Source organism: Glycine soja, chromosome 5 (genome assembly GCF_004193775.1).
Source record: "Glycine soja cultivar W05 chromosome 5, ASM419377v2, whole genome shotgun sequence".
In the NCBI taxonomy this organism is placed as follows: Eukaryota; Viridiplantae; Streptophyta; class Magnoliopsida; order Fabales; family Fabaceae; genus Glycine; species Glycine soja.
Window position 1 is genome coordinate 42,279,119 of NC_041006.1, and position 24,275 is coordinate 42,303,393.

Here is a 24,275-nt window from a genome sequence, read left to right on the forward strand (position 1 = left end):
TTTGACTGGGAAGGCATTAATAACGTGAGAAAGAAGAAAGGAGTCAACCGAAGAGAAGACGCGAAGGAGCGAGGTGCACGTGGCGTACGTGCGTGTTGCCCCACCGTAGGTAGTAGCGGCGCTCCCCTTCGTCCCTTTCCTTTCATTTCTCCCTCCGTTCCCTCCTCTTACCTTCTTAACTTCAAACTTGTTCTTCTTCTTCTCTACACTTTCTTTACTCTTTTCCTTTTTCTTCATATTAATATATTTTTCTCTCTCTCACAGTTTTCTTCTTCAGCGCTAAGTTTCCTAATTCCTCACCATTTCATTTCCTCTTCCCCCAAACCCCCAAACCCCCAAACCCTATTCCCTTCACAATCAACAATCTCTCTGTGATGAGTTTGCCTCCTTTTTAATGGCTCACACTCTTCACAAACCCTTTTCCATACTATTATTGTTATACTTCACTTTTTCCTTCGCTTCACAACACTCACACCATGGATTCTCGATCCTCGATTCCGATTTCGACGCGCTCTACGGCGACTACACGCCCCCTTCTCCGCCGCCGCCGCCTCCGTTGCCTCACCCGCCCTCCCTCACGTGCCTGGAGGGTCTCAACGGGACGGGCTCCCTGACCACCACATGCGATCTCAATTCCAGCCTAATTTTCAATAGCGACGTGTACATAGAAGGGAACGGAAGCTTGAACATACTTCCCGGCGTGAATTTGAGTTGCCCCGTGTCTGGCTGCGTTATTTTGATTAACGTCAGTAACGAATTTAGTTTGCAGAGTGGTGCGGCAATAGTTGCAGGGACAGTGCTTGTGGCGTCGCGGAACGCCACCTTGTTTGGCGGTTCCGTAATAAACGTGACCGGATTGGCCGGGGCGCCACCGGCGCAGACGAGTGGGACGCCGTCGGGGACGCAGGGGGCGGGCGGAGGGCACGGCGGGAGAGGTGCCACGTGTGTTTCGGATAATACAAAGCTTCCGGACGATGTGTGGGGTGGGGATGCGTATTCTTGGTCGTCGTTGGATGAGCCGTGGAGTTATGGGAGTAAGGGTGGGACGACTAGTAAGGAGGAGAAGTATGGTGGGGAAGGAGGCGGGAGGATTAAGTTTGCAGTTGTGGACTCCATTGATGTGTCTGGGGATCTCTTGGCAAATGGAGGGGATGGAGGGATGAAGGGTGGAGGAGGTTCTGGTGGCAGCATTTATGTTAAAGCTCATAGAATGTAATGTATCGTGTCTTCTTCCCTTGAATCTTAGTCTTGCTTTTGTTAATTGAGTTTTATGATGATATTTTATACTCTTTTAATTATTATGCTTGGTAGGTACTAGTTAGTTTCGCTGTAGAATTAGGAATGAATGTGTTAGAGAGAAAATTGAGGTTGCGTACTGTAGAAAAAATGGTTAGATTTCGGCTTAGGTGATTTGAGCTTGTGTGGAGAGGATTTGTAGAATCTTCCAGTTAGGGGAATAAATAAAATGCAGGGTAGCCTAATCACTAGAGACAGAGAGAGGCTAGGAAAAACTATAGGCAAAACTATTAAGAAGGATTTAGAGGGTCAATAGTTTTGTCTATAGAAGATATCTATGATAGAATATCAATTGATCTGTGTAGATGATCTCACCTAATGGAAAAGGTTTGGTTGTTGTTTGTAGTCAGTATCACTGTCAGTACCCGACCTCATAGTATGCTGTTGTAGCTTGTACTTGTTTTTGCAGAAATACATGTGAAAAAGATTTTTGGAGTCTCTTGATTTTGATGCTTTTTATTTCTTGTCTGTGGTGTGGAATGTTAAAGAATGTTTTCAGAGTGGTGTGGTGATAATTGAGGTTGCATGAATGGTAGAAAAAATGGTAAAATTTTGGCTTTGTTGATTTGGACACTGTAAAGATTTGTGGAATCTCCCAATTAAGGGAATAGATCAGATGCAGGGTAGCCTAATCACTAGAGGCAGAGTGAGTCTAAGAAGAGCTATAGGCTAAATTATTCAGAAGAATTTAGAGGTCAATGGTTTGTCTATACTCTACAGACGTGATCTATGATAGAATATTATGCTGTTGATTGATTTTTGTAGCTGACCTCACCTAATGGAATAAGGCTTGGTTGTTGTTAGTAGTTAATGTCACTATTAATTTAGTACATGATCTCATAGTATGTTGTTGTAGCTGTTACTTGGTTTTGCTGAAGTATATGTAAATAAGATTTGATCTTATTGCTTTTTATTTCTTGTCTGTGGTGTGGAATGTTAAAGAATGTTTGCACAGTGGTTGCATGCAATTGAGTAGTCTCCAACAGGAAAAAACTAAACAAACATTGCATCGCGTAACTTCAGTTATTCTCTATTTCTCTGCGTAACTTCAGATTTCTTGTTCTAATAAAATAGTTTGCAACTAATCGTGTCCTCTACCAAGTGCAGAACTGGAACTGGCACAATCAGTGCCACTGGAGGTGGTGGGTTTGCTGGCGGTGGAGGAGGAAGAGTTTCAATTAATGTCTTCAGCAGACATGACAATACAAAATTCTTCATTCATGGTGTGATATGATGACTACTGTGTTAAAGATGCAATATTCTTGACCTCCATATCACTTTCATTTTAATTTTAGAGTAAAACTTTGGTTCTAATAGCCTGACATATAATTTAAGATGAATAAGTACATACATGCTACATAAAGCTTGTTTTGTTTCTTGCAGGAGGAATTAGTCTTGGATGTTCCAGAAATGCTGGTGCTGCAGGGACATATTATGACGCTGTTCCTCGGAGTCTTACCATTTGCAATCATAACTTGTCTACTCAAACTGATACTCTTCTGTTAGAGTTTCCTAAAGTGCCTCTTTGGACAAATGTTTATGTCCAGAATCAGGCCAAAGCATTGTTTCCTTTATATTGGAGCCGTGTTCAGGTGATTTAAATACTGAAATAAGATGTATTAATATTAGGAAAAAGGAAGAAGAATTTTTTCGAAGAAAAAAGTTAGAAGAGGGACATAAATAAGATGAGAAAACTCTTTATAAACATATTCAGAAGAAGACCTGGCTAATAATTAGTTACCGTTGGAACTTCAAATAAATTTTGAAGTTACTTGATTTGGATACCCTTTTTGCTTGTGGTCAATGTCTTATGACTTTTCTGTTTGGGAAAATATTTTTCAAATAATTACCAGGAATTGATAATAGACTAAGCAAATTTGATACATTTAGTTACTATTAGAACTTTTAAAGGAAGTCTACATTGTTTCATTTGGAGGGCTTTGTATTGTGTTTTTTATTAATGCCATCTTTTGTATCATCTCAATTGAGATTTGAAGGATAGCCAAAATACCATTTTTATTAACTTGCAGGTTGGTGGACTAATTCGCTTGACTTATGGTGCTGTTCTAAGCTTTGGGCTTGCTCATTATGGTTCATCAGAGTTTGAGTTAATGGCGGAAGAGCTTTTAATGAGTGACTCTGTAGTCAAGGCAAGTAGAACTATTAGACTTCTCTTTCTAAGAACAATTGTATTTTTCTACTTGGGTTCTGGGGTTTTCTTATGCTGCTTGCTTCCACTTTTGACTTGCTATGTGTTAACTAAGAACTGCCAGTATTAAGTTTACTATTTATTTCCCACTCTTATCCAATTTTTATCAGAAACCATATCCTACAATTAGTTTAGTATTTTTATGAGATGGTTATTTTATGAGACTAATAATGTCTTCCCATCCATGATCTTTTACCCTTCTTTTTTGTTTTTTTAAATTAGATATATGGAGCTCTTCGTATGTCTGTCAAGATTCACCTGATGTTGAATTCAAAGATGCTTATAGATGCCAATGGTGATCAAATTGTTGCAACATCCTTACTTGAAGCTAGCAACTTAGTAGTTCTCAAGGTTGTTATCCTTTGCATTTTTCTTGCTTCCAGCAGAACTATAATTTGTATTGCTCTGCCTTAAAAAAAAAATTGTATTGCTTACTTGGGAGATGCTAAATCATGTGGATTGTGGCTATGATCAGGATTCTTCTGTTATTCATTCTAATGCAAATTTGGGAGTTCACGGGCAAGGATCTTTGAACTTGTCCGGAGCTGGAAACTTGATTGAAGCGCAACATCTGATTTTGTCATTGTTTTTTAGTATCAATGTAAGTCGAAATCTCATATTCTCATATTGCTGTTTATATGTTTTACTGTTTCTTTAGAACCATTTAAAAGACTATTGAAGAATGTTCATCCTTCTCTATGTTGACTTGATATATATGCACACTTGATATGAAAGCTGGGATAGTCACGTGGTTCACTTTGATGGAATTTCTTATAAGAAAGCTTCGGTAATATTAAAAGTTCCATTTATTATGGTATTTCATATTATGAATTTATGTTGACAGTTGAAGACATAGGAATTTTTAAGCAATGGGCTAGGGTTTATAAACTTGGTGGATTGAAGGTTTAAGGTGGGATACTAATTATTCTAATTGGGTATTACAAATTTAGGTTGAAGATAAAAAGAATTAAGAATTTCAAGCAATGGATTGGGATTTAATGATATTTGAATGGCTTAGAATTTTGGCAGATTGAAGGTTTAAGTTGGGATATTTTGTATGCTAATGGATCACTGATAACTGATTAACACCAAACTTGGGCTATTTGGGTGCTGCAAAGATTGCAATGTAAAGTTGGTTTATTGTTGGATCGGTGTAGCTCACATTAAGGGATGAATAGTCAATAGTTATAATTTTTTTTAGACAAAAATTCTGTTTGAGGCCTTTCTTTCTTAGATAGAAAGTTCTGATGATTATATTAATTGAATTGAGTCATATTATATAATATTTTTTATATACCATTTGATGTTGAGATTTGGTAGTTTTAAGCCACTATGTCACTACCCTTTTTAATTTAAATATTTTTACCATGTTAAGAGCAAAGAAGATTGAATTTGATAAATATGTAGTAATGAAACCTCTGCCCTTTTGCACATACAACAATTGACATGGATAAGTTAAGTATTGCCTACTTGTTCCTTGTATAGTTATGCCGCTTCCAATTTTGAAATTCTAAAAATTGATTTCTTAACCTTTAAACTGTGTACATGTATTATTATTTCTGTACTAATGCATTAACTATCATCTTTGAAACACAAAGGTTGGCCCTGGATCTGTTCTAAGAGGACCTTTAGAGGCTTCTGGTGATGATATGTAAGTTTATGCAATGCATGTTAAGAAAGCTTTGGCGTGCATTTCTTTATTTGGTTTAATATTTCCTTTTGCGTTATTGTGTAAAATGGTAGGACTCCACAACTTTACTGTGAAGTTGAAAATTGCCCTGTGGAATTGCTTCATCCACCTGAAGATTGTAATGTTAATTCATCACTGGCTTTCACTCTTCAGGTTTTTCTTTAGCACAATAAAGACTTAAATTGGTCAGATCTCTTTGTATAAAAGAAAATAATTTTTCTTGTTTTCTACTGCAGATATGTCGGGTTGAAGATGTTATTGTTGAAGGCACCATAACTGGTTCTGTTGTGCACTTTCACTGGATTAGAAATATAGATGTTTCTTATTCAGGAGTAATCAGTGTGTCTGGGCTGGGTATTGTCATGCCCTCTTAATACTCTTCTCCCTACTGAATTTCATACATCACTTGATAGCTTGCATTATGTTATGATGGTCTATTAAACTGTTGTTATTTGAACCATTTGCAGGCTGTACTGGTGGGTTAGGTAGGGCAAGGTATTTTGAAAATGGTATTGGTGGTGGAGGTGGACATGGAGGATATGGTGGGGATGGATATTACAATGGCAATTTCATTGAAGGTGGTTCCACATATGGGGATGTTGATTTGCCGTGTGAACTTGGAAGTGGCAGTGGAAATAATAGCCTAGCTGGTGCAACTGCTGGTGGTGGCATCATTGGTAAGATCTGAATTTAAATTGAGTTGTGACAGAACAAATATTGTTATTCAACATTCTTTGGTGAAAAGGTGATTTTATGTTATTATCTTTTCTTTTGACAGTGATGGGTTCACTGGAGCACTCACTGTCAAGTTTGACTTTGAATGGCTCACTTAGAGCCGATGGGGAAAGCTTTGGAGATGACCCAAGAGGGAAGGATGGTGGGATTACTTCAAGCATTGGTCCTGGTGGTGGTTCTGGTGGAACTGTTCTTTTGTTTATTCAGACTTTGGCACTTGGTGACTCTTCTATAATCTCAACTGCTGGAGGACAAGGTAGTCCTAGTGGTGGTGGGGGTGGAGGTGGCGGAAGGGTTCACTTTCATTGGTCTAATATTCCAGTTGGAGATGAATATGTCCCTTTAGCAAGTGTTAAGGGAAGCATTATTACTGGGTTGGTACATTACAAAGTATACTTATAATCTGCATTTGTTTTAAGCATCTGTGACTGAAGAAATGTTTGATTGTCCCAGTTCATGGATTATCTGATTCTTAAGAGTTAGAGGCAAGTTCATGACTATTGAAATAGTGATGGTACTTATGGCTTTTTGGATAAAGCCAACAGTTCCCTCACTGGGGACTAGTACTAATGTTACTCTTTCTAGATGAATTGATGTATGCTACTGTGCTTGAATATGTTACACTGTAGGAGAAACCAGAATTTTTCTTTTGCATTGGGGCAAGGCTTGCAAATTTGTAATCATATAACTACATTGTCGTTTGCAATTGCTCCTTAAATTGACTTGCAAGGCTTGTGATTTTGTAATTTAAAAGTTATGCTTTGGGGTTAGTTTGGGCCATCTAGCAGATCAATTTTTTTAAAAAAAATTCAATTCTAGTGATTATATCCGGGAAGCTTTGACTGTGTTCATATCTGACATATATCATCCAGCAGACCCTGACCACACCTTTCAACTCTTTTTGGCTTTGATTTTTTTAAGCTAGTGTATATCATGTGCATGGGCATGGATATGTGCTTACATTTGTGTTAAGTTTCATCTATCTTGACCAGTTTGGTTGAGTTTTTATTTCTGATTACAGAGGAGGATTTGGTGGAGGTCAGGGCCTTCCTGGAAAAAATGGATCTATCAGTGGAACTGCTTGTCCCAGAGGGCTTTATGGTATCTTTTGTGAGGTAGATGAACATTCATCCTTCAGAATTTTCAGTAACTATTTGTGTGGTTGGAATGGGATTTAGAGGATTAGGTAGCTCAACATCATGAACTTTAGTTCGTTGGGATCATTTTCTGTTACTCTCATATTATTTTATCAATATAATCTGTAAATTCCTGTTTCTATAATTGAGATGAAATTTTGAAGATCAACTTCTATGTTGCTCTGACTCTGTTGCTTGCATTTAACTCTGTTGCAGGAATGCCCTGTTGGTACTTATAAAGATGTCAGTGGGTCTGATAGAGCTCTTTGTCATGATTGTCCCCCTGATGAGCTTCCACATCGTGCCATATATATTTCTGTTCGAGGTATTTTTAATAATTAGTTTGCTTTTATCACACCATAAGAGAAGAGTAAAGGCTAAGTTATTTATGTGTGCATTTAATTATAAAATTTATTGCATGAGTTTTACTTGATTAGATTTCCTATTTCCTTTTCAAAAGGTGGTGTGGCAGAGACTCCTTGTCCATACAAGTGCATTTCTGATAGATATCACATGCCAAACTGCTATACAGCTTTTGAAGAGTTGGTCTACACTTTTGGTGGGCCATGGCTCTTCGGTCTTCTACTCTTGGGTCTTCTTATCTTGCTTGCTCTAGTTCTCAGTGTTGCACGAATGAAATATGTAGCTGGCGATGATTTACCAGCTGTTACGCCTGCTCGAAATGACACTCGACTGAACCACTCTTTTCCTTTTCTTGAATCACTGAATGAGGTCCATAACCAACTTGTGAATTTCAGGGATACTCACCAACTTTGGAACGTTACAATCAAATTTAACTTTGCATTTCTGTGATCTTTCAGATTATGGAAACAAACAGAAGTGAGGAATCTCAGAGTCATGTGCACAGGTTGTATTTCCATGGCCCAAATACATTCAGTGAACCTTGGCATCTACTTCATTGTCCTCCAGAGCAAGTAAAAGATATTGTGTATGCCTCTTTTTCCTTAAAACATAGTTGATCCTCATTTAGTGTCGATGTATTTAGTATTTTAGTTATGTACACCCTGCAAGAGGCTTTCAGTTCATGTTATGCATTAAAATTGACCATTTAACTATTAAGCATATCACTTCATAATGCAGATATGAAGATGCCTTCAATAGATTTGTGGATGACATTAATAGTTTAGCTACTTATCACTGGTGGGAAGGGTCTATTTACAGTATCCTTTGCATCATTGCATATCCCCTTGCTTGGTCATGGCTTCAAATGTGTCGGAGAAAGAAATTACAGAAACTTAGAGAATTTGTTCGATCAGAGTATGACCATGCATGCTTGCGCTCTTGCCGTTCACGAGCACTTTATGAAGGGCTGAAGGTACTTCAGAGTAAATTTTATGAATTTGTTCCTTACCCTAAATTGGGCTCTTGGCATACTAAATTTTTGTCTCAGTTCATTCATTACTGCCCTACTGAACTTAATTTACGTTATGTTTATACAATTTAAAATATCTGTAATAAACTAAACATGGGTTCCTTGATAACAGTGACCTGGTGATAGAACTGGATCAGAATATAGGAAAGTTGTGCAGGGTTTATAGACAGAAACCTCTTGTCCATTGATCTGTATCAATGAGATATAAGATCAGAGATGAGGGGAATGTGGATACGTGATAGTACAACACTCTTGTAGCCTTCGAGGTGTTTGAGTCTGAGAGACCAGAGCTTTCCCTCCCAAATTCAACTCCAAAACCAAAAACACTCCTCACTATCATTTCCCTCCTATTAATTTTATTGTTCCTCATAACTAGGGGATTTGCTTCCCTTCTCTAACCAACTAATGATTCCAACTAACTGTTGCTTCTTGTTTGGGGGGGGGGGGGGGGCAGATTCTTTGATGGATTTTTTTTTCTTAGTTGGTTTTAACATGCTACAGGTAGCTGCAACATCTGATCTGATGCTGGGATATCTGGATTTCTTCCTTGGTGGGGATGAGAAAAGACCTGATCTGCCTCCTCGTCTTTATCAAAGATTTCCCATGTCTATAATTTTTGGGGGAGATGGAAGTTACATGAGTCCTTTCTCTATTCACAGTGATAATATTCTTACTAGCATCATGAGTCAGGTTTGCTCAACTCAAAATTTAGTCTTTTTTATGAGATCTGGATGTTTAATATGTTTGCTGATTATTATGTTTGTCTGCTTTCTAGTCTGTTCCACCAACTATATGGTATCGATTAGTGGCTGGTCTTAATGCTCAACTACGATTGGTTCGCCGTGGACATCTAAAAATAACTTTTGGTCCTGTTATCAGCTGGCTTGATGTATATGCAAACCCTAAGTTGGCTACATATGGGGTACGTGTTGATCTTGCATGGTTTCAACCTACAGCTTCTGGATATTGCCAATTTGGACTTGTGGTATATGCTACTGAGAATGAAAGCATGTCCTCATCATGCGAAGGTTATGATGATTCAAGAATAACTGAAAAGGAGACATGGTAATGCTAACTTATTATTTGTTTTGTTGATTATTTTATGAATTTAATTTCTGAGTTCTATGCTTTTTTATGTGCAGTTTACTTTCAAGTCCCAGAAACCCTGCGCGCTACATGAGAAGCAATGAACACCTGATGATGCCTAGAAGGATATCTGGTGGGATATTGCATGCCAAAAGCCTAAGAACACTTAAAGAGAAGAAAACTGTATGCTATCCGTTTGCTTTTATTATTTATAATACAAAGCCAGTCAGTCATCAGGTATTAAAATATTTCCCTTGTCAATTGTATGTTATCCTCAAATGTTTTCTTACTCTCTTGTATTATTACAGGATCTAGTTGGTCTGGTTATCTCTATAATACTCCTGGGAGATTTTATCTTAGTATTGCTCACCTTGCTTCAGATGTACTCGCTGTCTCTGTTGAGCTTCTTCTTAGTTTTATTTGTCCTCCCTCTTGGTGTCCTATTTCCATTTCCATCTGGAATCAGCGCTTTGTTTAGTCAAGGACCTAGGAGATCAGCTGGGCTTGCTCGACTGTATGCTTTGTGGAATCTAATGTCCCTAGTCAACGTAGTAAGTTGTGCTAAAGTTGTACTTGTTTTAAACTAATGTGACACAATAGTTACAAGTGTAACCATTATTGAATTATTTAGTTTACCTGCGTACTTCTTGTATGCAGTACTTAGTTTTTCATTGTATTTCAATATCGTTTTTCAAAGTGGGGTCAAATAAGCTCCCAGATATTTGTTTTAACGTTTAACAGTAAAATGGATCTCTTGAAACAGGTAGTTGCCTTCTTTTGTGGCTTTATACATTATACAGCTCGTTCACATAAGCTTTACAACTTTCAATCCTGGAATTTTAGTATGTAAGTAGCTTTTACCATTTTACCATAATTTTGGCAGATAATGAAAATTGATGCCACAGATTTATTTACAGTCACTATTTGACAACTTTCTGTATACCTTTGTGCTACGCTGTGGGCCAATGCAGGGATGAAAGTGAATGGTGGATACTTCCATCTGGTCTGGCCCTCTGCAAAATCATTCAAGCGCGTCTTGTTGATTGTCATGTGGCCAACCAGGAAATACAAGATCCCTCATTGTATAGCAGTGACACTAACGTCTTTTGGAATTCTTGAAAGTTTTACTTTTTTGGTCTTTTTTTTTTTTTTTTTGCATTTATTGAAGTGTAAAGCTTTAATGGGTGGGAGCAGTCACGTTAAGTGGCATTGTGTAAATTCTAAAATGTTAGGAAAGGTTCGGTAAAATGTGTCGTGTGGAGTGTGTTGATTATATTGTTTGTTTGATGATCATCTGTTACTATAGTTGTACAATTGACATAAGAATTTAAGGCTTTAGCCCTTCTGTAAAGGTTGGCGATTCTGTTAATATATTTATCTGACGCATACTGATTAAAATTTCTTGGTCTCTATTATCTCATGACACGTTTTACCTAAGCAGTGGAAGTTGCTAAAGACGGTATTGTAGATTAAAATTCTAACATTGCAAACAAGACGATGACCAGTCCCACGTTTAAAAACATCCATGCAACAACCGCCAACTTGTAAGGAGAAGCGGTGACAAGAAATACGGGGAAACATAATTGCAGCTTAGAGAAAGGGTCACAAGCGGTGTACATTACTATTGGTGAATAGTAAACATAAAATTTGTTCAAACTTGATTTATTTATTAAAGCGAGTCAAAGTTCAAGCCTGAATTAATCTTGTACAAAAATATGAAGCTGAAACTTAACTCTATTACCTCATTTAAGACAATTATTATTGTTATGCTCAAAGATGAATTCAAAATAGAAACAAAATATTTATATATATTCATAAAAATGTCTTAAAGCCGAAAGGTGAAAAATATACTGATGGAGATGATAGAATTATCAAGGTGATAAATGAGATATTTTCAAGCTAGTAATGTTGAGCCTTGAACTTAACTAATTTAAATGATCCTATATAATTTCAAGCTTGAACTTTTTTGTTTACTTAACAAACAAGATTGAAACATTAGTACAGTTGAATTGGAATAATTGACGAATAGGTCAATTCATTTATGTCCTCCTTTCTCCAGCTTTTACAAAACAATATTCGGTGAAAGATACTTGACAAACAATTCATATATGAACACTTGTTGTCTACTTGCCACAGTAATTTAAACGAAAGAATTCCTCATCAGGTTGAGATGTTTCATGAAGAAATTGATGGTAATAAAGGGATCTATTGCTTCGACGAAATCCTCAATATAAAATAAAACTAAGGAGTTCAATCCCAGTAACAACTAACAACTAACAAGGGATTGGAGCATCTCTTATTCAAATACTGGAAAGTCCTTTTAAGATCCATTCCACGAAATTTAAGCATTATGATATTAGATAACCACATGTTACAGCTCATGGTCGACCAAGTACCATGAAACGTTTTTTTAACCCTTTAAACCCATATACATCAATAGTCAATTCAATACAATCAAGGGGGAGGGAGAAAAATGAAATGAATTAAGATCTTTGGTGTTTTATAGATAAAGAAAATTGGAGATTAACTGCGGTGGTTTTTCACTTTATCTTACACATAAAGTAATTGCAGAGAGAGCCAACAATGGTATAGAAATTACCAGGAATGCTTGTTTTATTTCTCTTAAGAAGTTTTATCCAGCAGCTGAATTGGAGACAGAATATTTGCTTTGCTTGTCTCCACAATGCAACCATTCATGACAATTTCCTCCAACATAAAATGTACCTTTTCTAAATGAAACATGATATCTAGCTCATTCTGAAAATTTAAGTTGACAAAAAATGTAAAATCAATGTTCGGTGGAAGCTAAGATCAGGAAATGGAAGGAATTGAAAAGAAAGACATTTAGAAAGTATGGCAGGGAGACAAATTCCTTTCAATAAAACATTAAACTCCACAGAATAATCACAGCAGCACTAACCACATTGCCAAAGTGTCGATCCATTGTTTCGACTAAAAGATGTATAAATTCCAAAATAGCAAGTTCGTTCTGCAAAACCATTCAAGTAGAAGCAGGTTTTCAAATGATATCATATTTATTTATGAAAAAAGTGATACATTAATTTAAAACTTTGTTGAACATATGTTTAACAAGGCAATTAACTTCAAGTTTTTAGCTTACAAGAGAAACATCCTGTGTGTTTCTTTGGTTTTCATTTTGGTCTAAGAGACAGGTCACATATGAAGACATTTGCAATAGGCTAAGATCAAAGCTAGACTATATATTTCATGAGTTACTAAGCATTTAATATTTAAGATTATCTGCCTGTTTCAACTTATTCATTATCTTTGTATGAATCAATTCAGAATGAGACATATTAAAAAATAATTTGGTTTACCTCGTCAACATCAACTCCAACCAAGAAAAACAAAGATGCATAGCGTCTATACACAATTCTGTAGTTGCGGTGCTCAACAAATGAACACTTTCCATAACGAAAAATGCATCAGCTACAACTATGTAAATCAATTATTATAAGTGAACAACAACAACTACTACATCAAGATGCCTCAGCTGGTATAAACTGACAATAAACTCTCGTGATAGAAATGAATAACGTAACGGATCAATTCTTGTGTGATTACAATAAAGTTTAAGAGTACACGCATACTTTATCATCTTTTCATTATTATTTTAATGCATCACTTTTTTGTTTTTTTTTTTTATTATTGATTATCTCCGTAGGCACTATGCATGCTGGTGCAAAAACTATTAATATAAGGAACATATAACAAATAATAACCAATAAGCCATTTCTCTGGAAAGTTTAATATACTTGTACTTGTACAACGTGCCTCTTTGAAAAGTAAGCCTAGTAGTTGGCCTACACCAGGTGATCTTAGGCACTATGTGTCTAACTAGTTGTTTCATTTTTTTAAAATAAAAAAATAAAAGTTAGTTGGTGATTTGTGAAAGTAATTTCATAAATAAAACAATAATTTATAAATATAATTATATAAATAAAATAAATATAAAAATATGTGCACCAAAACATCCTATTTTCTTTATATATATATATATATATATATATATATATATATATATATATATATATATATATATATATATATATATATATATATAGTTATAGTTATAGTTATAGATTACCTAACTAAAATAATAATACACCAGGTGATCTTAGGCACTATGTGTCTAACTAGTTTTTTCATTTTTTTAAATAAAAAAATAAAAGTTAGTAGGTGATTTGTGAAAGTAATTTCATAAATAAAACAATAGCTTATAAATATAATTATATAAATAAAATAAATATAAAAATATGTGCACAAAAACATTCTATTTTCTTTATATATATATATATATATATATATATATATATATTATATAGTTATAGATTACCTAACTAAAATAATAATTCGGTAGTAATGTGACAAAATTACACTTTAATCAATGAGGATAGAATAAGGTGGATGTAAATTCTTTTTTTAATATGCATACTTTTTTCTACCTTAGACCAGAACATCATCCTTTCGCCTTTAAAATTATGAGGAAAAAAATTAGTGAATTAAAAATGTAAAAAAAACATCATTAATATTTTTCTTTTCACTAATGTTATTTCGTATGGAAAAATGACATTTCCTTCATTTCATTAAGACTCGTATGATTTAAAGATGCATGAAAACTGTTGAATATAATTGAAATGTGTGCATTTTTTTTTACATGCCATAAGTATTTTTATTTTTACGGGAAGCAATAGTAAGACCACATTAATTCACGTACTTGGTAATATATGCATAAATTAATCTAATCATATAGATTTATTGAAACATGTATTTTTATTAGAAACTACAGAAATTAAATTTTAGCTTTGTAAAATATGTCCCCTAATTTTGTCCGTTTCACTATAAATTGATTTTCTTAATTTTTTTAATTCACTATCTTGAATTTTTTTAGGATGAAAAACATATTCCTTTATCGTTACATTCTCAAGTATTCATTTGAATATCTGATGCAAAATATATTATTAATATATGTTTAATTTTATGTGAAAATTAACACTATATTAATATTTGGTGCAAAATATAATAAAATATAATATATAAAATAAAAATAAAACTTATACCAGTATACATATTCTAATTTATGAGAAAATATAATAATTTGCACCAAATATTTAAATGAGTATTTAAATATAATATATAGTGATAAATGTGTATGTTTCTTATTTCAAGGACTATGATTCCATTTTTTCTTCAAATATTTTTAATGTTCTTATTTTTTAAAAAAATATTGATCAACTTTTTAGTCTAATCAATATTTGAAACCTTAAATTTTTAACGACCAATTTTACCGTTAAACCTTAAATTTTCAACTCTAAAAGAAAGACTTCCTAATGAGACACTTAGGCAATAGGTTACGGATTCAGTTGACACAGGGAAATGAGACACTTAGGGAAGTAATAGGTGACGAAAAAGTAGTAATAGTTGGTTAAAATGAAAAATAATCCTCCAATCAAAATTATTGGTAAAATACTTACGAATTGACTTTCCTACTAAAGCAAAAATAATTATTCTGCTAGAAATAAAATGAAAAGCCTTTTTTTATTTTTGCTGACAACCATTATTATGTAAGCACATAAATGAAAGAAAATAACAATTCAGTCTCGATTCATGATGACGGTTCATCTAGTGGAACTATCAACGTGCATTTAATTCTTGTGGAAGTTGGTTTGGGTAATTTCTTTACGAAATATTTGATCTTTGTATAAACGTTTTCCAATTTCTAAGTCGCATACTTTTAGCGTGCATCATAGTTATTTCTCTCTTTTCAACCAGTTTAGCCAAGTTGATAGATACAGTGCATGTTCAGCAGTTGAATGTTGAAACCTTCACAACACGTAACCTTGACATTTGGTGAGTCGTGGTATTCTAAACTTCGGATATTCTAGTCCACATTGGTGTCTTTCATATGCCAAAGTCCTAACACCTTCATTGAGCAAATTATATACTTGAGAAGCTGTACCACTAAGTGAGTCATGGATAAGAAATTGAAACTAAAATTCATTTGTGGATAAATCTGAACTCTTTCGAATGATTAGCATACGGGACTAAACATAATAAAAGAATAATATAATACTTCCTCGTGTAATGCTGAGCTCTTCACAGCCATCTTTTGGACTTGGAAGGACAAAAAAATAACTCAAACATATTATATATATATATATATATATATATATATATTACTTACAGTGCAAGATATAATAAGATAAAATGAATACAATAACATGTACATATATAGCAGGGTGAAAAATGCTGCCGACTTTTTTCTAAGCCAAATGGTTATTTGAACAATACCCTTACTCATGGCCGTTTGCTTCTTCTTCCCTCTTTTCTTCAGAGACAGTCTTAGCAATCGTAAAGCTGGGCTGATTTGTTGAAGACAGAAGCCTAGCCCACATTCTATCAGTAATTATCACTTTGTTCTGTCCCTCAGTGATCCTCTGCATAACAAAGCAACCAACATTAATGCTCCTAATTCTATAATTTTCTACTCAAAATTACAAATTCATTCACCTAATCATAAACTTGAAAACTAATTTTGAATTGAAAAGTTTAAATTCTCTACATTTTTAACAAATAAATCATTTCTATGCGAACTCACATAAAATGGTATGTAAGTTTGTCTTCCATTGACAAGCCCACTTGTAAATCCAGTGTAACCTGCCATCGCTCCATGAACAGCACTTTGAGCAAGAAGTGTGCAGTACACGTTGTCAGAAGCATTGCTTGGAACAGCTCGGATCATATACGTTGGATCTGTCAAATAGTAAAAAAAATGCAATGCTTGATTTCCTCCTTTCAGTATGCAATGCATACATAAATATAATCAAACATGCACACATACGTATAATTGTATAGTTTGTCTTAACGAACCTATATATTTGAGATTTATGGTCATTGTCTTCTGTTTTGTAAAATGATCCTGCAATATCAAAGAATTAAAATGCTTAACATAAAAGGTAGAACATATCTTCATAAATAATTTCTTCAATTACAAAATATTGTATTTTAAGAATAAAGCATATTTTGTCACACTATACATCCATCGGCGACCATGTATCCACCACAAGATCCTTGAAGACTGTTGCAGCTTTTGAGATTCTAATAAACCAAGTGCAAATGGGAATGCTTCTTTAGAACAACTTTTAGCAAGATGTCATAACGAAGTCATCAATTGAAAAGTGAAAACCAAAACAATGGAAAACATTTTTAATATTCATCAAATGGATTCTGAACTTTCTTCCAAACATGCAAACTAATGGGGCAGGGATTGAAGGTAATTGTAGCCTAGCCTAGATGGACATGGCTGTAAGGAAGCAAACAAGCCAGACCTCAATCAGAATTCAAGAAAGGAATTAAGAGTATAACGCATTTGAGATATCCAGCACAAACGGAACAAACAAGAAACCACACCTTTATCTTTTGGGATATCCATAGCCCAACATCTTGAAGAAGTTTGTTTCCAGAAGCATCCTGCTTGTGCAAGGATTGGATGCTCTCAGAAACAAGTTCCTGTCCTGCCCCTTCAGCAATCACAATAACCATGTGGCCGTTTTCCTTTAGCCTTTTCTCTGTAAACTCAAAAAGTCCACCTGGACCCTCAAGGTGAAAGGGTGACTCTGGAATTAAGCAACAGTCCACATCCCTACTGGCCAGAGTAGCATACATTGCAATAAACCCTGCACCATGCACCATGTATCAAGAAAATAATTAACATAATATGTCAATGAAGTACAGGATGCTAATGATTAATCTGATCAGTGGAGGCATTCAAGAAACTTACCACTGTACCGGCCCATCAATTTAACAACACCTATGCCATTTTCACCACTTTCAGCCTCAACATGTGCTGCATTTATAGCACGTTGAGCCTCCTCAACAGCTGTGTCAAAGCCGAAGGACTTATCAATAACCTATTAAGCCAGAGACAACATGCATTAAACCATTTTACAAGTTCATGGTGCTAATGCAAGAGCTGCTATCCATGATATTGATAATGGACAGAAAAGAGATGTACCGGGATGTCATTATCTATGGTTTTGGGGATTCCTACAACTGCAACTTTGAGACGACGCCTTCTAATTTCCTGCGTGGATAATCAGGATGCATTTGCTACTTTGGTGAAATCAATTTTCACAATCACAGATGTCAAATATCAACAGTGATTAAGTATGTATTTGTGCATGAAGCTCAGTTATATTCCTAAACACAGAAGTCTAATATCCTCATTATTAAAATTAAAATTATATATACCTCAAAAATCCTATCTGCACCCCTCTGAGTTCCATCTCCTCCAATTATATAAACCTGGTGGAATTGATTGAGTAATTTATTAGACTACTGATGTTACTACATACAAAATGAAGTTATATGTTGTAATAAATAGAATGCAATGCAGACCTGATTAATTCCCCGATCTTGAATACTGTCAACTATCTTAGTGGTGTCATGTCCACCTCGTGATGAACCAAGGATAGTTCCCCCACGCTTATGTATATCATTCACGCTTTTAGGAGTTAGAGTGATTGTATTGTGAGCATAAAAACCCTTGTATCCTCCCTTCAAATCACAATATCATGTTTTAGTTAACGAGACTAAATAAAATTCAAGTAATTAGTTAGCACTATTAGCTGGAGATGTATTCTGTCAGATTGCATTTTAATTTGCAATTACATATATTCATTTGAATTTTGTATGAAAATCATTAAAATTTGAAATCCATAAGATCCACTTACATTGATTCCCAAAATTTTCTTGACGCCATACATGTGATATAGCGCACATACAAGTTCCCTAATGACGGTGTTGAGACCAGGGCATAGACCACCACATGTCACAATTGCAGCCTGAACATCATCTGATTCGAAATACACCTGAATATATGTATATATCCAGTATCATACGGTCATAAACACAAGAATTTTCCTTAAGAGATAAACCCATACACACATGGTATTATAGAAACATAACATACCCTTTGACGAGGTCCGGCACGTCGAAAATGTACCCCTCTTGGACTATCTTTATTAGCAATTATCTGTCAGCAAAAATGACATAAATTAAAGCACTTGTGCTTCAATCGCAAATAGCGTTCCAGAAACTTTACAATAACCTATCAGAAACTCTCGTGCCACCGTTTTTCCAATAAAATAAAACTAGTCCAAGTGGTTAACTTTTTTTTTTTCTTCCTTCCATTCACTTGGATCGATCCGATGATGTCCATATTTTGAGAAATCGTGAATTCGTGATGACATACGTTTTATAATATGTTATTATTACAAGATTATATAAGATTAACGCGACAGAATAAATTCGATTTCTGTAACACGTATTATGTTCATTCCAATTCAATTCAAACAGTCCATGCGGTTATTCATTAATTTGGATACCATGATGTTCCATACTTGGAGAAATCGTTAATTCGTGATGTATGGTTGAGGTATATACCCTTAACGACATAGGTTTTATAAGTTATTATAAGATTAACGTGACACGATTATGTTTTCATCAGTGCAGGAGTGGTGGGGATTTTCGAGGCCCTTTTAATCAACAATTGACTCCCAAAAGATAAAAATGAAATAGAATCTAACCTTCTGCGGAACACTGTCATCGATGTGCACGAAATACTGCCTGAGAAGTGGCAAGTATATTTAAATTAATATCAGACAAACATGCAAAGCAAAAAGTAAGAAATATATGAAACTTACTTGACAACTGAGTAAGCAGGATTGTTCTGCAAAGGATTAGAATATGTCTGCGAAACACAAAAATGATAGTTTTAATTGAGAATGTAGAAGAAGCAGCAAGTTTTAAGAGGTGAAAGACGTACTGGAAGATCAGGAATGTAATCAGCCATATGTGGAACATCCTCCAACACATAACCTGCGGTGCCTCTAATGATCTTAGGCTTTGAATTCGGCGACGAACCCATTCTAACGTAACACAAACACTGTGTGCGTAAAGAGAGAAAATGCTGTATTGTATGTGATTAATTGTGTTTGTGAATTGTAATTGAGGGAAGAAAAGGATACGTTGAAGGGTGTAACGAGTGGATCAGAGAAGGGTCTTATATTTATAGTAAAGGTGCTTCACCATTGTAAAATGAACCAGTGATATTAATCAAATATAAATAGGAAACATAGAGAGTGCCCAAATCGAGGTTCTCCGAAACTCAGGGCTGTTTTTGGTTTTCTTTGAATTAAATAGCAACATCTCTTTTTATGGTTGAAATAAATGAAAGTAAAACAGGTGGCACAAAATGGTTTCCAAGAAGCTCTATGCTTTGACGCAGAGATGGAAATGGTAGTCCACGAGCATCATGTTTCGGACAATTCTTATTTATTACGGCCTCACCTCTTCAATCAAATTCATTCACTAATACTATATATTCAAAGAAAGAGTAGCTAGGATTGGTCAATATGTTACAATTTTAGCTTACGTTGTTTGTTTTTTGCGCAAGAAACAGATCCCCTCCTTGCTTGTCAAATACAGTACTATGTTTTTTTGGTTTGAGTTATACTCATATTCTTCCCATCTAAAACATGATTTTTAGATAAAATCGAGGTAAGCATCTTTGAAATATTTCTTGCTACAATTTCCTTGTCTCTTTAATTAGGACATCCGTATGATAACTAGACATCTACAATGTCTTCCTAAGTATGTATCTCCATGAAACTATATTATGATATTCATGTCTCAACCTAAAGGCCTTGAGGAGCCTCAGATATGAGATACCACATCTTGTTTGTAGACTAGCCTACTAACCCTGGCAACAAAGACTCTATGTATCAAATGGGATGAGTGTTTGTTGGTGATACTCTAATTATTAATTTTAAAAAAACCCTCATATCAAAGTTCACTTTAAGCTTAAAAATGGGTTTGGCCGACCCTGCATACTAAGCGCATAGAATTTGGTGTACACTTCATTCAATATCAAGTTTTAGATTTAATTACTTGAAGTGTTATGTTTCCACCTTTACAATTGAACTCACAGAGTCATTTTCTCACCCAAATTGTAGTATTTCTTAGACAATTTTTTCACAATTGCTTGTCATGCAAATAAATTATATAAATATTAGCATCTAAAATCCAAACATGATAAAGGGATCACAATGGAATTATTTATGCCTGGGAAGCACAAAGGGAAATAAATGGCTGGACATGAGATGACTTATCGTCTATCGAACAAGACAAGTTTTTAATATTCTTATAAACTGAAGAAAAAAGATAGGTTAAACTCTATTTAAAATAGATTTGTAAAAGATGGGAATAATTTCTAAATTTATTTACAATTCAACCTAGTTTTTTATCCCTACAAAAACTCAACGCAATTCCAAGTTTATTTAAATATCTATGTTATATGAATTAAGAATTTAACTTAAATATATTCATAGGCAATGCCATCAAACCATAAATATTATATTTAGAGTGATCTATAATTGGTTAACAATATAAAGTATCATGTATACGCTTTATGTGTGTTAGTTTAAAAAATAATATGTAAATAATTTATGTAAATAAATTGTTGAAAAAAAAATAATTAATCAAATAGTTAAGAGTAAATTACACATATTCTTCTTGAAATTTATTCTTATTATACCTGACATTCCTTTATTTTTTTACATTACATTGATTTTCCTAAGGGGAGGATCATGTAAACATTTTTTACAGCTAAGAGGAGGACCGATGTAGCGATTAATTTACGCCTAAAAGAGGAATCAGTGTAACGAAAGTTTAAATATTAAGAATTTTTTTAAGAATTCAAAAATAAATATTATTGAATGATTAAAAGCTAACCTGAGGAGTGATAGTTGTAATTTACTTAATAATTAATTAACCCAAATGATTTATTTAATTAAGTAATCAATTTAAAAATTAAATAATTGCAATAAAGCATGTCAAAATTAAACTAATTATTTATATATTTTTTACTATTTATTATAGAAATTTAAAAATAATAATCAGTTAATAATTCTATAAAAAAATTACAACAAAAAGTTAAATCAAGCAATGAATCAGTTAATCAAATCAAATTATTTAATTGTTTATATATATATATATATATATAAAGATATTATAAATATAAACCAAGTTTTTTATTTTATATTATTGTCTATAGACATATATTATAAATATCGTGTGTGCCTCATTTCATTAAACAGTTTAGAGAATATTCCCAAACGATTCTGCGTCGCCTCTCCTGGATCTTTGTTGCCTCTTGCTTCTCAATGACGGACAATAAGACCATTATTACTACTGGAATATTTTTTTGCATAATAGTAATAATATTTGTATAAAATTTTTCTTAAACCCTTCAAAAAATTTAAATAAATTTGTTTAGACCATTAAAACGAAATTATATTGAATTAATGCAGTCGTAGTGCGTAGAGGGAGGCACCCCCTCCCTCTTTTTCCTTTAAGATTCATTACTTTTACAAACATTTTTTTTTTAGTTTCCTTAGCATGGACCAGACTATAAAAGTTCCCCTTCACATAAAGATAATACCATAAATTGTGAAAAGGATTTAAGACCAAAAACAAATATGAAAAGGAATAAAGCAGGACACGTTAACTCCAATCAGGACTAATTTATGGCACAATGCAGCACTATTTTTTTCCTTTTATTTCTTATGTATTTCGATTGGAGTAAGGGTAAATTTGTTACATTGAGCAATTTCCCCTCCTCTTTTGCAAGTAATGTTTTGAATGCAGAATCTAATCTTCTAAAAAGTATAGTTGGTTTACCATTATACTCAATATTTTATGACCTAATTACGAGAATTGGATCCAGTAGAAGTGATTAATTTTTTATAACATGACAAACTATGATTCAAGTTTTCACTAGACATATTCTTAAGATGAAATAAGTAAAATCAATATGAAAATATTACATTGTCCTCTAATATTGTATTAAAATTTACACCATTATTTTTTTGACATTCTTAATATGAGAATATTACATTGTCCTTAACACATACTGTACGTGAAAAAATGAAGCTTAAACAATGACACTCCAACTCTCATTTTTTTTTTTCTTACTACTGGTCTTCAAAAAAACATGGGCACATCACACATATAATACCACATAAGATATAAGATAACTAGAGACACAAAATAGCAACAGTATGGAGAGGATACCAAATCGGAGAAATGAAGATAGCAAGAAATTAAAAGTGTAACTAAGACAAAAACAACCCTTATTTTTACAACACGGCAGACAAATGAGCAATATTGCTATGCTAGTTCTTCACTTTCGTTATCAATTTGACATATAGTTAATGGTTGATACAAATTTGCAAAATTAAAATTATTGGATTAAATTCGTTAAAAATAATTGAAAGACTAAATTTGTGAAATTAAAAAATAGGAGGACCAAATTAAAAAAAATAAATTATAAATAATTTTTGATTTTTTTTAAATAAAAAAGACTACTCAGATATTGTTTTCATAACTTTTTTGACAGAAAAATATTTTTACTTTTACTTTTTTAAGAAAATAGAAACAAATATCATACACGACTTCTTCTTTTTAACTCTAATAGCCACGTAGGATTATCATCGTAGTGATTGATAAAAAAACTTATTTGTTTCTTTGTTGTGTAAATATATCAACACTAATCGGTTGATAAGTGTTTATGTTGAATTTTTTAGGAAAAAAAATTAGATACAGTTTCAAAAGTGTTTTTAGTACTATTCTTCAATCAGAATTCAAATTTTATCTCGATAATCTACATTGATCTTTAATGAAAACTTTCATTACATAAAATGACTATGGTAAAATATTAATTCTAATTAGAAAACAGTACTAGAAATATTTAAAGAGCTCTTTTTCCACACAAAAAAATAAAAGATTTTAATATACTGAGAAGTCTCTATCTTTCAATCAAGAAATGCTCTGGCTTTTAAAAAAAGTAGCTCATTTTTTTTGAAAAAAAGCTTAAAACCGCAAGTGAGATCATGCTCCTAAATTAATTAGTTCGACTCGTAGAATGACTCAAAGCAGTGTAACACAGCTGTGTACAAAGTAGTGTTTCAATATTGACAGAACAATTTCACAAAAGCAATGAATCACATGAAGTTGTGACTAGAGAAAGAGTAAATAAGAAAAAGCCAGGAAGTTCACAGACACAACACAACATAACGCCAAACAAAGTTGATTCACGAGTGGTTACCATCTATACTAACGCATATGCAACTGCGCATGCAAACTCCAAACCTTATGGCATGCATGTTATGAACTACATTAATTCTTCAAATGTAAACAACACACTTGGAACGGAAAAGAAAAATAAAAAGCTTATTCCGTCTTGTTAAAAAGATATATATCTGACTTTTCAAATATAAATCACCGATTCTTTTTCAAACTATAAATTCTAAATATAGGATTTTCAATCTTTCAACTATTTTAGCTACTGATTTTAATATCTGATTTATGTCATTAATAATTTATAAAAGGACTAAATTGATATACATTTATCTAAATATAGGATTTTCAATCTTTTAACCATTTTTCATTCATAACAAGGCTTGAAAGTAAGGAGATCAGATTTAGTTCTACTCGAATGTTGGTATTTTTTTTTAATTTTTAGTTTATTAAAAAGAATATGAAATTTTAGACATTAATTAACAATTATGTTACCAAAGGATAAGATTTCATTAATATTTTTTAATTTGCTAATTTATTAAGAAAAAAAAAATATATTTAAACCTGAAA

General features: G+C 33.5%; 3 protein-coding genes across 4 annotated transcripts; 1 reads left to right on the forward strand and 2 right to left on the reverse strand.

Moving 5' to 3' along the window:
* Nucleotides 1-37: 37 nt before the first annotated feature.
* Nucleotides 38-10,943, forward strand: LOC114413530. 2 transcript variants are annotated; one of them, XM_028377990.1, is made up of 23 exons: nucleotides 47-109; nucleotides 265-1,212; nucleotides 2,404-2,519; nucleotides 2,680-2,888; nucleotides 3,327-3,446; nucleotides 3,728-3,856; nucleotides 3,981-4,106; nucleotides 5,104-5,156; nucleotides 5,249-5,348; nucleotides 5,432-5,549; nucleotides 5,663-5,872; nucleotides 5,974-6,304; nucleotides 6,952-7,045; nucleotides 7,283-7,391; nucleotides 7,527-7,798; nucleotides 7,888-8,015; nucleotides 8,168-8,402; nucleotides 8,961-9,149; nucleotides 9,235-9,524; nucleotides 9,602-9,782; nucleotides 9,854-10,096; nucleotides 10,309-10,391; nucleotides 10,517-10,943. In XM_028377990.1, the coding sequence occupies exons 2-23, from the start codon at nucleotides 395-397 to the stop codon at nucleotides 10,662-10,664; spliced, it is 4,302 nt and encodes a 1,433-aa protein (XP_028233791.1). In that variant the 5' UTR covers nucleotides 47-109; nucleotides 265-394; the 3' UTR covers nucleotides 10,665-10,943. The 2 variants fall into 2 exon arrangements, with proteins under 2 accessions (XP_028233790.1, XP_028233791.1); XM_028377989.1 differs by having other exon boundaries at nucleotides 38-1,212.
* A 601-nt stretch (nucleotides 10,944-11,544) lies between these two features.
* On the reverse strand, nucleotides 11,545-12,988 carry LOC114411408 (AP-4 complex subunit sigma-like; the record flags this gene model as incomplete). The annotated part of the gene is made up of 3 exons (XM_028375100.1): nucleotides 11,545-12,302; nucleotides 12,466-12,534; nucleotides 12,884-12,988. Coding segments are annotated over 3 exons (309 nt in total), but the record flags the coding sequence as incomplete, so codon positions are not given.
* A 2,201-nt stretch (nucleotides 12,989-15,189) lies between these two features.
* On the reverse strand, nucleotides 15,190-19,761 carry LOC114413531 (ATP-dependent 6-phosphofructokinase 7-like). The gene is made up of 14 exons (XM_028377991.1): nucleotides 19,393-19,761; nucleotides 19,271-19,317; nucleotides 19,154-19,193; nucleotides 18,538-18,600; nucleotides 18,299-18,436; nucleotides 17,964-18,122; nucleotides 17,817-17,870; nucleotides 17,581-17,649; nucleotides 17,347-17,476; nucleotides 16,977-17,242; nucleotides 16,437-16,485; nucleotides 16,165-16,319; nucleotides 15,858-16,003; nucleotides 15,190-15,489 (listed from the first exon to the last, which is right to left on the reverse strand). The coding sequence occupies exons 1-13, from the start codon at nucleotides 19,492-19,494 to the stop codon at nucleotides 15,860-15,862; spliced, it is 1,416 nt and encodes a 471-aa protein (XP_028233792.1). The 5' UTR covers nucleotides 19,495-19,761; the 3' UTR covers nucleotides 15,190-15,489; nucleotides 15,858-15,859.
* Between the last annotated feature and the right edge of the window lie 4,514 nt (nucleotides 19,762-24,275).

What these genes read in the sequence shown, in the direction of transcription:
- LOC114413530 (XM_028377989.1), top strand. Translation starts at nt 395, where the DNA reads ATGGCTCACACTCTTCACAAACCCTTTTCCATACTATTATTGTTATAC. An exon ending in CAAAGCCAGTCAGTCATCAG is followed by an intron (nt 9,783 to 9,853) that starts GTATTAAAATAT and finishes GTATTATTACAG; the next exon opens with GATCTAGTTGGTCTGGTTAT. An exon ending in CAATCCTGGAATTTTAGTAT is followed by an intron (nt 10,392 to 10,516) that starts GTAAGTAGCTTT and finishes GGGCCAATGCAG; the next exon opens with GGATGAAAGTGAATGGTGGA.
- LOC114413531 (XM_028377991.1), bottom strand. Translation starts at nt 19,494, where the DNA reads ATGGGTTCGTCGCCGAATTCAAAGCCTAAGATCATTAGAGGCACCGCA. An exon ending in AAGATCGGGGAATTAATCAG is followed by an intron (nt 17,871 to 17,963) that starts GTCTGCATTGCA and finishes CAATTCCACCAG; the next exon opens with GTTTATATAATTGGAGGAGA. An exon ending in CATAAATCTCAAATATATAG is followed by an intron (nt 16,320 to 16,436) that starts GTTCGTTAAGAC and finishes ACTATTTGACAG; the next exon opens with ATCCAACGTATATGATCCGA.